This window comes from Triturus cristatus, chromosome 4_1, assembly GCF_964204655.1.
Source record: "Triturus cristatus chromosome 4_1, aTriCri1.1, whole genome shotgun sequence".
Taxonomy (NCBI): domain Eukaryota; kingdom Metazoa; phylum Chordata; class Amphibia; order Caudata; family Salamandridae; genus Triturus; species Triturus cristatus.
The window spans coordinates 251,639,362-251,654,071 of record NC_140585.1 but is presented as its reverse complement, the minus strand read 5'-3'; the positions used below and the strand labels follow the sequence as shown (position 1 = coordinate 251,654,071).

At 50.1% G+C, this 14,710-nt stretch overlaps 1 protein-coding gene across 1 annotated transcript in view; it reads right to left on the bottom strand.

The window, feature by feature from the left end:
- NUP205 (nucleoporin 205) overlaps window positions 1–14,710 on the bottom strand; it is an 839,084-nt gene that overhangs the window by 322,587 nt on the left and 501,787 nt on the right. The window contains exon 26 of the mRNA XM_085651995.1: window positions 3,824–3,981. Within this exon, the coding sequence (XP_085508121.1) occupies window positions 3,824–3,981 (158 nt within the window). The remainder of the gene's footprint in view (window positions 1–3,823; window positions 3,982–14,710) is intronic.

Genomic DNA, 14,710 nt, shown 5'->3' with positions numbered 1-14,710 from the left:
TTTTAGAGTAAAATAGAACCAAAATACCAAAAATACAATAAGGGAAATCAGAGAAATTAGTTTTTAATGATTTAAGTGACAAATGCACCATAAAGCATATAGTGCCAGTGATAGTCTATGAAAGTGGTGTCATTTGAGGAAGACTGTGATAGAGACCTGGTGGCCTGCGATAAGTGGATGGGGTCCTGGAAGTCAAACAGGTTTGAAAAAGTTTCCAATTCTAAACACGGAAAGGAACTTAGCCATTTTTTTAGAAGAAAAATCCTTCTCAAGTGGGCCACCACTGAAACTGTATCCACTATTGTGTAACCAAAGGCCGGATACATTTAAACAGGTTGGCCCCTATAGAGCTTTGTCGATTTGCTGCTGAAACGCAATTTCAGAGCTGCTTGGAGGCTTGACCGGGATGAAGCTGAAAATCAATAAGACTCAGTGAAACAGCTGGTTGGATCCCTTTCCCTTGCAGGTTCCCCTGTAGGAAAAGTTTTTCAAAGTTTCAAAATGTTCTTCTGGTATCCAAACAAACCACGAGCATACTTCTAAACCTCTCCCCACCCCTGACAACATCCTCTCCAGAATCTCTCCAGGGAGGGCACTTAAAGAAGCAAAGGGCACCAGGTAGAGGCCAAAAGCAAAGTCCCATCTAGGTCCAGTTGCCACTTGTTAGCTAGGCACTTCCAGGAAAAGGCCTCTTGCAGCTTATTGTGTCCCTGTAGCCACGCAGGCAAGCCAACTGACCCTTGGAGTCCGCGTCTTTGTCCTGGATACAAAAGGGAGCAGGTCCAGCCCTTCAGGGCTCCTCTCAGGACTCAAACAGATGGTCAAATCCTCTTCTGATCTTCAGCAGGTCTAGAAAATGTACTCAAGATGGTTCCTTTGTGTCCCACATTTATGCCTGGTACATGTTTAAGAGTAGGGGTGACTCCTGGCTCTTCCCTTATCAAAGATGTACCTTTTGTAGCAGTTCCTGTTTGCCCTACTGCAAAGAATCCCACATTGCACCTCATCACCAAATTCCAAGATGAGGAAACCCTTTTTCCCCTTGTGTAAAGCTGGTGTGCCCACCCAGAGGCGTGACCAGATTAATGAGCATTCCCCTCCTATGTGGTTCTGGGAGTAGCTTCCCTCGGAATGGGTTTGATGCCAACTTCACTAGGGGGACAAAAGCTGAGGCCTTTTGAGGGGTCACCTAACATTTACTTACAACACGAAAAGTCCCTTTGAAAGTAATGAAGTTCCTGGGCCCTTTCCAACAAGTATTCCTACTGCGAGGAAGACAAAACCTTCCTACTCCCAAGCCATGGTCTCTGCTTTGGGAGCAGTTTTCAAACCTCTTTCACACCAAATTCAAGCCAAGCACCAGCAGAGGAGTTGAAGAAGGGCCAATGCAAATTAGCATCAGGAAGCGTCAGGCAGAGTAAAGATAACTTTCGAAGTGTTACATTTCCCATATACTTAATATAAAGTGTGACTTAACCATACGATTGGATTTTTCATTAAATATAAAAATAAGTCTTTGAATGGAGTATGTAACTTGTACAGATCAAAAGTTGTAGATTACAGTATATAATCGATACTTTGACTTTTCCTATGCGCCAGCTACACACTGACCAATAACAAAGGTGTTTTGGGCATAATCACTGGGGGAACATGCCATTTCCAAAGTCACACATGTTCCACTGTTAACTATTACGTACCCTACCTTGTAGGCAGCAAGGTGTGCTTAAGGGTGACCTAATGTTTAAAATCAGGTTTTCCTATCTGCTGGCAAAAGTGTTGTTTTTATAGGTCTATAAAGCAGGGTTCAAACTGCTGCTGTCAAGGTACTCACAATAGGCCTGAAACCATGTTTACCAGGCCCTCCTTGTGAATGGCACAATCAGTGTTGCAGTTTACAGTGGTCATTGCCCTGGGTACATTTTCCATACCATATATTAAGGACTTCTAGTCAAATTAAGCAAGTCAATTAGGGGTGAACCAATTTACAAAATGTTTCCGGCAATACAGCACATACACTGGACAGCAGTGCTCCTGTGTGCAGAGATCAAACATTAGTCATAAAATTCAGCACAGAAAAATGGGGTGAGCATGCAAACAAGGGTACTCCTTCCCTAGAGCCATTACCTTTACCACAAAATAAGGTCTTAAAAAAAGTTCCTGAAGGATTCCCCTGTGGTTATGCCAGCTTTTTCTTTTGAATCAAGTAGATAGTGATGGAATGAATCAGTACACTACCAAAGATGACATGATTACAAGCCTGTTAAATGCTACAAAGACCTGCAGGACTGGGCAGTGCGCAAAGAAAAAACACAGAATTTAAGCTTCTGTGGCACAAAAAAAGGTTTGCATTCTTATTCGAAGCTGAGGAGGCACACTCAAAAGATGAGGTTGCATTTGTGGTTATCTTTGGTAAGTGTTCAAGTGTGGTCCTGAGCTTGAATACGTTCTTTGTTACCCAGGATGGACCTAGGAGGTTAATTTCCCAAAATCAGTCACAGAAAGTTCAATGATGCATAGTGAAAGAGGTGCTATAGGCAGGTCAACAGTTATTAAATAGTTAACTGAGGCAGGTCAGAAGTGCTGCTTGCTGCGTGGCTTCATCAATGCTTCAGCGATCTGCGAGCAGTGTTCGTATTTAAGTAGGCTATTTGCAAAGATCTGGCCATCTCATCTAAGTCTTTCCATTTCCTATTGGCTATATATATGGCACGTTGGGTCTTTATGCTCTAAAATCCACGCTCCTTCAGGTTTACCACTACACAATTTTCTTTGCAGCTTAAAAGCCTATGGGTCTTGGGGCATGTGGACCTCTCATCATAGTTACATGCTTTGGGCGACAGCATGTTTGCTTCTTCCCAAATAGATGGTCTCCATGAGATAATTCGAATTGTCACTACACATTGGACAATGAAGCAAAATAGTTGATAATGCAATGGCTGGTAGGTGACGCATTCAACAAATAGCCTGACGATTTTGGTGAGGCAACCTGCTTGCTGGAATAGGAGAATGATGTCTAACTTAGTGATGCAGCTGTACCACATTTTCCGACATAATAGGTAAAATCTACAGATAAATTGAGGACTAGAAAATCATGAACTAAAAGACTGAATCAAGGATGGGAGCAAGGAAATTAAGCAGGCTTTCAATTAAGTCCTGCAGGGATCAGTTATCAATCTGACCCACTGGCGATAAATGGTTACAATTAGGCAAACTGCTGCAGTTTCAATTCTTGAACAGCTACTATGCTCAATTGGTCAAGGATAGAAAACATCACAGTAATTGAAATGCTTTACATAGGTGTGTAAGTGCTACAACTAATCTAGTACTGAAACAGTATCTGAAATTACCAACACTAACAATGAGATTGTTCATTTTACATGAAAGTCGGTCCTCCCACCCACTTCTATGCAGCCTTGTCTCAAAGTATGGGCATTGATTGGCTAGCCTTGCACTGTTATAGACCAAATTGTGAACTGCAGAGAGAAATTCAGCCACACCTGCAATAGATTAAGTACTTAGAACCAACAGGCGAATATATAGTTACTCTACTTTGCACTTGCAAAACCATAAATGTAGCACAATTTTAGTCCCCCAAAGTCATAAGAAAAAACGAATAGCATGGGACATTTATGGCACATTAATGCCATGCACGTGGTAATTTGAGCCTACTTGGGATAACTTTAGCACATTTTCCAGTTCTCTACTAATTTACACTATTTGCACATGGAAATAGCATGGAGAAAAATATACTCACTTTTTTGCAGAGTATAGGCTTCTTTTCATTTGGAACCATCTAAATTGATTTTCCAATCATTGGCCTTACCTTAACATTACAGACGGTCTGGCCACGACGATTCCTGTGTTCACAGTTTGCAATAACCTGTTCTATTTGGGAACGGTCAAAGAACTCCAGAGGCATGGCTTCTGGGATTTCCTGGCTGAAATCAATTGAGTCCAAGATACTCAGGATTTTCCTTCGTACTGTGAAGAGGTACAAGAAAAAGAACTTTTAAGGAAAAAAACATGCATCCGTTGGCTGCACCTCAGCTTTGTGCACTTGTTTTTAGCTATGATTGTTTTTTTACTGCAAGAAGGATATTACTTCCACTGAGACAAAATAATACATTTCAGCAATTGAAAACTGTTTTATTAGAGATCTTGATGGGATGTTTCTGTGAAGGCTCCAGATGAAAGAAATTTAAATATCGGTAAAACTTGCTCTCAAACACAGATCTGTAGACTGACATGCTGGGTTCATCTATAGAGTGAGACAGACTATCTGATATACAAGGCCAATCAGTCTATTTCCAACCTATGTGTCAGAGAGATCGTGCACGGCCTTCAGCTTTACTCTTATATTCCAATGCAGAATTTATCAAGCACTTCATAACAATGAAAAGGTCACCAAATGCTTCCATTCACTTCTGGGTCAGAGGAGCCCCTTTTGAAGTGCATGGTAGACAGGTAGGGTGGCCATTATCACTTCAAATGTTAACTTGAGCACATGGAAACACATTGTCCCTATATCACGCAACTCTCCTGAACATTGAGCTTATAGAGTGTGATTACTGGTATTTATATAGCACAAGCCTAGCTCAGAAGCAACAACGTGATGTACCTTACTTGGGAGATGATCTACAAGATTGTGCACATCAAGAAGAGGTAACATAAATACCATTTGAACATTGTATTTCACTTTTTTTAAGCATGGAGAGATTAAGTGATTTGACCATATTTACACAATGCTGAGTCAAGCAGAGGTCGGGATTCAAATTTGGGCCCCCACCTGCAAATGTTGGCAGCTCTACTAGCTAACCCACATCTCCTCCCTTTATATCAGTTCTAATCCCTTTACCATCTCCTGTAGTAGGCTTTGACTGCTCGCTGTTTCAACTTTTGACAGACAGGTTTTGAAAATAAGCATCTATGGTGACCAAATTTAATGAAATGGTCTTTGCTTTCAAACACCAATGGTAAATATCAGTATCTACCACATACACCCAGTAACCAACTACTGCCACAGGACCGGGTTCAGTGAGTCGGTTTTGGCAATGGAACTAGGAAATTAACTTTAGCTTTACCACTTCAACTAAATATGCAGGAAACAAAACTGTATTCTAAAGTCAGGCAAGGCTTGCAACAGTGACATTTCCCTAGGAAAGGCAACCCCCTTGTCCTTGCCATCAGAATCACTCTCACCCTATTTGGTTTTTGCACTGTTTGCACTATTTGGAACTGTTGAACCAAGAGAGACAGTTTTTAATCCCAACGTCCCATCTGGCCAAATTGTGCACACCTTGGCAATTGCTTTTCGAAATTAATCCTATGCTCCCTTCTTTGTCGATTGTGAGTGCTGAATGTAATAGCTTCAAGTAAGTCTTGTTAAAAAAAATCGACGGGATATTACTTGGGGGAGTGGAGAAGTGATCAATCTCATGGTATCAAAACAGCCATGGTATCTAAGCCTTAGCTTAGAAGACCTGGAGCTAATAAAACAACTAGAAGAAGCCTTATTGACTAATGAAGCAATTGAGAACGCACAAGCATTATTAACGAAGCTGAAAAAGGAAAATATCACGTTTAAGAAAAACACAGAGGATTTCAAAAAGATATCCTCAACTTCAGCGAAAAAGGACTTACCCATATCTGGAAAAGGAATATTAGAAACAACCCATTAATACAAGAGTAATGAGAACGTATGGCGGCAGGAGCAAAAGACAATTCACTACCTTTTCGGACTCATCATCGTACTCCGACAGTTCAAGTGACGCAGAACCAACAACCAGCACAAGGGGAAATCAACAGGTACATTTCTATCAAGGTCCAGAACCTTTTTTAGACAGTGGCAACGGATACCCGAGAGGAAGAAACCGAGCAAGACGATGGTACAACCCCAACCAATACCAGGGAGAAATAGTGACGCGGAGGAACATATAAAGGTGGTAAGGAGAGAAACAAGCCCTATCTACAACCTAACTAACTGCAACCTAACGACTGATGAAATTCAAGTATTGACTAAAAGGTTTGTCCTTCATACCTTCAACTATGCCAGATATGAGTCAAACAAAATTGGAAATGACAAAACTATTTAGAAAGAAGAGCCTGACGTCATTCTTTGCGGAAAAACCTTACGTACAAGAGAGGAACTACTCAGGCCTAGGAGAACAGTCCACGTTTTTTCCACCAACTGCAAGTATGCCGGTGGAAATCCTTATTTTTGAAAAAAACGTCATGAGAGCTCTAGATGTCCTTGACGGCAAGCACAAACATACGAAGTAGAACCTGTCCAAGAACGAAAAGATTGTCCTTGAAAACCTTAAAAGCAAGCAAAATATAATCAAGCCGGCCGATAAAGGCGGTGCTATTGTGATTATGGAGAGAGGGAAATATAAAGCTGAAATTAAACAACAACTTGACAACCAAGAACACAACAGGAAAATGGATGAGGATTTCTCAAAAATGGTACAAAACAAACTGACTAAATTGATACAAACAGGAGAAAAAATGGATGGATATCCAAGAAAGAAGCGAAATATCTCTTCAATGACAACCCAAGGATGCCACTAATGTACGTCCTTCCCAAGATTCATAAGGACCAAGTTAACCCTCCAGGAAGAGCCAACATTTCAGGGGTTAACTATATTCTGGAGAGACCAGCGATATATTGTGAGAAAGTGCCATCTTTCTTGCATGGTACACCCCCACTTTTTGCTGAATTGCTGAATGTACTTTGACTGAGTGTGCCCTGGGCTCCTGCCAATCAGGTGCACAGGGCCTTTGTTCCTTCCCTAAAAAACTGTGCTGAAACCTAAAACCCAAATTGGCAAACCCTGACCACATGTCAGCCCCTGGTAAATGATACACTAGGTACCCAGGGCCTTGTGACCAGGGAAGGCCTCCAAGGGCTGCAGCACTAATTGTGCCACCCTTAGAGGCCCTGTACCCTGACACACACACTGCCCTGGCAGGCTGAGTGTCTGGGTACAGAACAAAACAGAGTCGACATGGCACACATCCCTGTGTGCCATGCCCACAACATACACTGCTCTGGCATACATAAGTCACCCCTCTAGCTGGGTGCCCTATGTCAGTGGTGTGGGTACAGGAGCATGAGCCCTGTACCCCTACAATACCAAGGTCCATTCCTGGGCACTAAGTGCAGTGCTGCCATTTAAGAGTATATGGTGCTGGGAGATCGTCAAACACAAACTCCACAGCACCATGATAGCTCCACTGAAGACTGAGAAGTTTGGTATCAAACATTTCATCACATTAAATCCTGCACTGATGCCAGTGCAGGATTTAATGTACAATGCACGACAGAGGGCATCTTAGAGATGCCCCCTGAACCTAACCTACAATCCACGTCTGGTCTGAGGGGCTGCCTAGGCTGCCATGCAGCAGACATGTTGCTGGACCCCTGGGTAGAGAGCCATCCGCTCTCCTGGGCCTGCAACAATGCACATCCTGGGCGAGTAGCTAGGTCTTCTCCCCCAGGATGGGCAGGGGAAGCTTCAAAGGCATGCCGCCTTTGTGAGCTTCTCCAGACCACTTGCTGTACTCAGCAACTTGCCCCTACCGGATCTAAACCCCCACTCTGGCGGGTAGACTGGCCGGAAACCCCAAGGAAGGACAGGGGGTGTGCCAGCATCTGCCAACCCCACCCCTCAGGTGGGTGAGGAGAGGTGAAGCACATCCCTGGGCTCTCACCATCTTGAAGATGGGGAGCCCTGCCCAATCAGGACTAGGCCACTGCCCTCCTCCCACGGGGGAGTGGCAGGCTAGGGGAGTGTACCCACCCCAGGGAAGGGACCCAGTGATCCCTGCCCTTTATCTACCTGTAACGCCCCTAAATGTAGTATTTAGGGGCACCCTGAACCTTCCTTCCTTTGATCCAGATTCCGAAACAGCAAAGAAGAACAAGCAGAAAGAAGACCTGCCGTGCAGCTGCTAACAAGAGGAAGACACCAACTACTTTGGCCCCAGCCCTACAGGCCTGTCGATACTCGAACCTGCTCCTGCTAAATCTCGGCATCTCCCGTGGCCAGCAACCTCACAAACCCCGGAGGACCTGGCTACCTTGTGACTCTGAGCATCTGGGACTCCCACGAGCAGTGGCACTGGTCAAAGCAAGTAACTGACCCCCTGGCATCAGCCAGGTACCGCGAACCCTGCATACTCAGCACCCGCCAAGTCTGGCCTGTGCTGGAGAGGACCAAGACCACGAGGACGTACCCCCGGCGACTGTGACCCCGAATCCGGCACCCAAGGACCCACCTCGACGCTCCGGACGACGGCTGCAGCCTCAGAACCAGGGACCCCCCCCCCCCCAACCGCGATCAACAGAGGGTAAGATTTCCCAACGCCAAAAGGCACCCCTGCACCCGGTGCCCTGCGGCCCCCTGTGCCCAACTGCACCCGGTGCCCTGCGGCCCCCTGTGCCCAACTCCTGGGTACCTACCTATCCTCCAACTACCCAACTTACCTCTCGAAGTGGTGGTCGCACCTGGAGAATCTTTGTCCGAGACCTTGCAGCCTTTGTTCGTTCTTGAGCGTCTCCATTGCAATCTATTGAGCGCCCAACGGCTCAAAAGCACTCTGCACCCAGCTGCCCGAGTGCCCCAGGCTGTGCAAACTCTACCTACTTCCCTATTTGCCCTGAGCAAGTGACCAGGAGCCCAGCTCCCACAACCGCGTGGCCTGCTAGCCAACAGCCACCAACCAAGGGCCCCTGCCTTCCATAGGATTACATTGGGCCTAACTCACTCTGCACCCGGCTGCCCCTGTGCCGCTGAGTGTGTAACGACTGCACTTACCTGACCCTGGGAGACCCCAGAGTCTTTGCCCAGAACCTTAACTCTGCCAGTCGAGTACTTACCCAAAAGCAGATAGCTCACTTTTCTTCCATAGGGTAACATTGACTGGTTTCACTTGGAAATTCTTCTAAGTGTGGAGTTTCTAAACTTTAAAATATTCACCTAAAATCAACTGAGTAACGAAAACGGAAATACTCACCTGCTATTAGGAGAGATCCCAGTGCTGGATCTTGGTGCCCAGCACTGACCCTGAAAAGTAATTACAAACCATACTTACCGCTAACTCAATTTTCTTCCATAGGAAACCATTGACTGTTTTTCTGTAAAATTTCTTCTAAGTGTCGATTTTTGCAAACTACAAATATTCTTTAAAAATCGTACCAACTGGGTCGTGGTTAGGCGTGGACCGAAGATGGCCGCGTAGTGAGTTAGCTCCGGTGATCGTCCCTGCCCCACGACTATCCTGACACGCCATCCGCTCCTCCAGTCGAAGGCTTTGGAGGTCGGAACAGTAGCGACTTCTGTCCAGCCGTTCCGCGATCGCCTCACAGCCCAGTGGGGGAAGATATCTGTACCGGAGCGCTGCAGCCTACACCAATCATGGAAGCCTGGGCCCAGAGTGATTGCGGTGCCGGGGGAGAGATCCGATCGACCCATTCCCCTTTGTGTGGTGACGCCGCGCTCCGCAGTGATCGCCGAAACCCAGCACCGGAGCAGCCTTTAACACCTGTGGAGGCAGCAGAGACTGTGGCCCTTGCACCGCGCTGCGGGACAGCGAGAAGGCGGCAGAGGTCGGGTGGGCCTGGCTGCACGGCGCAGCAGTGCCGGAGGAACGGGGGTGCCACCACAACTCCTCGCCACAACCTCAAGACACCCGCGGAGGCAGCGGTGAGTTCTGGGCCGCGGGGTGCTCCCGGTGGGGAGGAGTTCTGGACCGCCAGAGCGCGATCCGGCCACAACTAGGTTGAAGGCGCCTGACTACTGGGGCCTCCCCCCTGCTTGCCCCTTGGAGCCAATCTTTCTACGCTATCTATAACCTTGGGAGCTGGGGTGCCCCCTTCTGTGAGCCTGGAGGGGAAATTACCACTGGGATCCAGGTTGCCTCAGCTCAGGGAATTTGTGGCGGGTGTCCCCTGCTACACCATATGATAATTGCTGGACAGGCCCACAGAGGCACTCCATTAGGCGTGCGAATGCCGTGACCCACCAACAGGAGACTGATTGTGGATGGCCCATTTACTCCCTGGGAGAGCAGACAAAGTAAGACACTATTTGGGGCCCATGTGCTGCAATTGAGGCCCTGGCTGACGATTGTGGCATCTACGATCTGTTAGGGGGTGACGCATCGGATCATACAGAGAGCCGTAGCTGGCTAGCAATACACCTTGGCCATCACCAACCTCCAGAAGGTTGATATGGAGCCGGGACTCCGCCGGAGACCACAGGCCTCTGATCTCCGCCTCTCCCATGTGGCCCCCCCATCCCAGGAGGGACGCATCCGTCACCACTACGTGCTCAGGTTGGGGTAGGGAGAGGGATCTGCCGGTGACCCAATCGCAGTCCGTGAGCCTCCACTGCAACTGTCTTGCAGTGCCCTCCGAGATCAGGAAGTGGTCGGACAGGTTGCCCCGATGCTGGGCCCACTGAAACTTCAGGTCCCACTGCAGAGCCCGAATCCGCCATCTGGCGTGATGCACCAACAGGGTGCAGGAGGGCATCAGGCCAGGAAGCCGCAGCACCAACCTGACCGAAACCTGGGATAGAGGCCGAAAGATGGGAATCAGAGCCTGAATATCCCGAACCCGCTGTTCCGGAGAATAGGCCCAGAACTGCGTCGAGTCCAGAACCGCTCCGATAAAGAGGAGCTTCTAGGAGGGACTCAGATGCGACTTTGGCACATTGATGGTGAACCCCAGCAAATGCAGGAGGTCGGCCGTAGTCTGAAGGTGGGAGACGACTGCTTGGGGCGAGCCCGCCTTCAACAACCAGTCGTCGAGATAGGAGAAGACTGGAACCCCCAATCTGCGCAGATGAGCTGGGACCACCACCAATACTTTCGTAACACCCGAGGGGCACTGGTGAGGCCGAAGAGGAGCACAGTAAACTGAAAATGCTCCTGGCCCACCATGAACCGCAGGTAACGCTGGTGGGCCGGCAGGATGGGGATGTGGAAATAAGCGTCCTGCAAGTCCAACGCTACCATCCAGTCTCCAGGGTCTAGGGCAGCCAGAACCTGAGCTAAGGTGAGCATCTTGAACTTCTCCTTCCGGAGGAAGGCGTTGATGTTCCTGAGGTCCAAGATAGGGTGTAGGCCCCCTTTGCCCTTCTTGGGAACCAGAAAGTAGTGGTAATAACAACCACAACCTACTTCTGGACCAGGATCGCGCTTGATGGCTCCTTTGGCCAAGAGGGCTGTAACTTCCCCCTGTAGAAGTTTCAAGTGATCCCCCGACATGCGGTGGTACTGCGGTGGCATGGCTCGAGGGGTCGCCTTGAAGGGGAGGGAGAAGTCTCTTCGGACACTTTGCAGCACCCACCTGTCCGATGTGATGGAACGCCAGTGGAGCAGGTGATGGCGAACTCTGCCTCCCACTGGCGTTGAATGGGCCGAAAGCACCGACTAGGAGGGCTTTGAGGCGAATGCTGCCGGGGTAGATGTGGGCTGACCGGCACGTTGTCCCCCTCTACCGCCTCGGCGGAATCCACGTGCGCGACCGCGTGGAGGTTGAGTCTGCGGCCTGTGGCTAGGTGGACGTGAGGGGGCGCCCCTTCCTTGGCCACAAAAGGGGCGAAAAGCGGAAGATTGCGGGTGCGGGGCCGAGAGGTCCAAGGACTTGGCCGTAGCCCGGGAATCCTTAAAGCGCACCAGCGCACTATCCGCCTTGTCGCCAAAAAGGCGACTGCCATCGAATGGCATGTCCATGAGGGTGCTCTGGACATCCCCAGAAAAACTCGTGGACCGCAGCCAGGCGTGGCGGCGGAGCACCACTGTGGTAGACATCGCCCTACCCAGCGAGTCCGTAGTTTCTAGTCCACATCTGATAGCGTGCCGCGCTGCATCCCGCCCCACGGCAAGAGCTTGGGCGAGCCGTGTCCGAGCCTCCTCCGGACACAGGGGCAGCACGTCCTCCACCGTATCCCACAGGGAGTGGGAGTAACGGTCCAAGAGACAAGCGGTGTTAACAGACCGCAGACTCAAACTAAGGGAGGAGAACAGCTTCTTACCAAACTGCTCAGGTCTCTTGGATTCCCAGTCGAGGCCTGGATAACCAGACTCTCAGGCGTGGGGTGGAGGGACAGAAAGCTGGGGTCGCCCGGTGCAGGGCGGTGGTGCCGGGCTACGTTCCGGTCCGGTCCACAGGAGGTACTGTGGAGGGCTTGGACCAGGTGCCCTTGAGAACGTCCAGTAGTGCTTCATTATACTGCAGCAGAGGCTCCGAGGAGCTTGCTGTCGGTTGGAGCACCTCGGTGAGGAGGTTAGTCCTCACAGCCACAGCAGGCAGCTCCAGCCCAAGGGCTTCGGCTGCCTTGCGCAGCACCACAGAAAAAGCAGCACCTTCCTCCGAAGTCACGGTCGGAGGAGAGATGAAGCCAGTGTCAGGGGAGGTATCAAGACCACTGACATCCCCAAACTCATCTGCCCAGTCCTGTGATAACTGGCCCTGCTGGACCAGAGGGTCCTCAGACCCCTCCCAGTCGTCACCGTCATCCGATTCCTGGTATACAGGTGGAATGATCGGAGCTGGGTGGAAGATGAAATTGCCACCCATCGGCGTCGGACGCGGAGCCGGGCGGCGCCGCTCCGAAGCCGGGCCCGGATCGGGACTAAACCGGGCAACGGCGGCGTCCGAAGGCGGCGCCAGAGGTGGTACCGGAGTCGGCGCCGGCAGAGGGGTTGTGAGGTCGACAGGGATCCAGGCCTGCATCCCACGGGGACCTGTGGCTTCTGGACCGGAGTCGGCGACGGCTCCAGGGCCGGAGCCGCCGGCTCACTAGGCCCCCCAGTCGAGCTCGCGGGGCCCAAAGGCGCGCCGACAGGCGTCGAAGGCGGAGCCAGGCCCCTCATGGCCGAGAGGAAGGCACTGACATCCGCCAGAGTCGCGTCGGTCCCAGGGACCGGTGGGTATGGGGACAGACGCGACTCCTGCGGCTCCGACGGAGCCGCGCGGGTGGCACCACCCGAACCCTCAGCCGAGTTGCGCGACCGGCGAGGGGAGTCCGAAGAGCGAGGTCGCCTCTTGGACTTCTTACTGTGCTTCGACTTACCCAAAGACTTGGAACCAGACGAGTGGTGGTGGTGACTGGTGACCGGTCCCTCGACCTCCTCCTCGACTGGGACCGTGAACGGCGCAGAGCCGACTGCCGGAACTCCAGTAGCTTGCGGGACCGCTCCCGCCTAGCCTTCGAAGTCAGGGCCCGGCAGTCGAGGCACGACTCGGAATCGTAGTCGGCCCCAAGGCAGTAGAGGCACCGGCGGTGGTGGTCCGTGACCGACATCAGTCGGTGACAGGAGTCACACGGTTTGAAACCAGGCATCCTACCGGCACCAGAGTCGAGTCGACAGAGTGACCAAAAGAGTCAAAAAAGTTTAGTCAAAAAATGACTAAAAGGGTATGCTCTTCCCGGATCGGCGCTGTCTGGCGCGGAAAAAAGAACTGACGTCAGCGCGCGAGGGCGGCGTCTAAGTACTCCGACGACGTCATCCCAGCGCACAATGCCGATGACGGACGCGGAGTCGCAGACGACGCCTAGCGACGCGCAAGGGTATTGCTGACGAAAAATCTTTCCGGATCCAGCCCGACGCCTGGGGATATTCTAAGGTGAGGAATCTAACGTGTTTCTTTCAGATTGCAGGGTACTGGCAGATTGGCATGACCCCAGGAGCAAAAGAAAAGACAGCATTCTCCACCCCTGATGGGCATGATCAGTTTACTGTAATGCCCTTTGGGCTAAAGAATGCCCCTGCCGCCTTTCAGAGGTTGGTGAACCATGTCCTGGCTGGGCTGGAATCCTTTAGAGCAGTTTATCTTGATGATATTGCTGTCCTTAGCTCCACCTGGCAGGATCATCTGATCCACCTTGGGAAGGTTTTAGAGGCTCTGCAAAATGCAGGTCTCACTATCAAGGCATCCAAATGCCAGATAGGGCAGGGCACTGTGGTGTACTTGGGCCACTTTGTAGGTGGAGGCCAAGTACAACCCTTACAACCCAAGATCCAGGCCATCAGGGACTGGATAGCTCCAACAACCCAGACCCAAGTCAGGGCATTCCTTGGCTTGACTGGGTACTAAAGGAGGTTTGTGAAGGGATATGGGTCCATTGTGACCCCCCTCACAGAACTCACCTCCAAGAAGATGCCCAAGAAGGTTAACTGGACAGTTAGTTGCCAAAAGGCTTTTGACACCCTGAAAGAAGCAATGTGCTCAGCACCAATTCTAAAAGCTCCAGATTATGCCAAGCAGTTCATAGAGCAGACTGATGCCTCTGAGCTAGGGATAGGTGCGGTCCTATCCCAGACCAATGAAGAAGGCCAAGACCAACCTGTTGCTTTTATAAGCAGGACGCTACTCCCCAGAGAGCAGCGTTGGAGTGCCATTGAGAGGGAGGCCTTTGCTGTGGTTTGGTCCCTGAAGAAGTTGAGGCCATACTTGTTTGGTACTCACTTTCTGGTTCAAACTGACCACAGTCCTCTCAGATGGCTAATGCAGATGAAAGGGGAAAATCCAAAACTACTAAGGTGGTCCATCTCCCTACAGGGAATGGACTTTGAAGTGGAACACAGACCAGGGACTGCCCATGCCCATGCAGATGGACTTTCCAGGTTCTTCCACTTAGACAATGAAGACTCCATAGGGCACGGTTAGTCTCATCACCTTTCATTTGGGGGGGGGGGG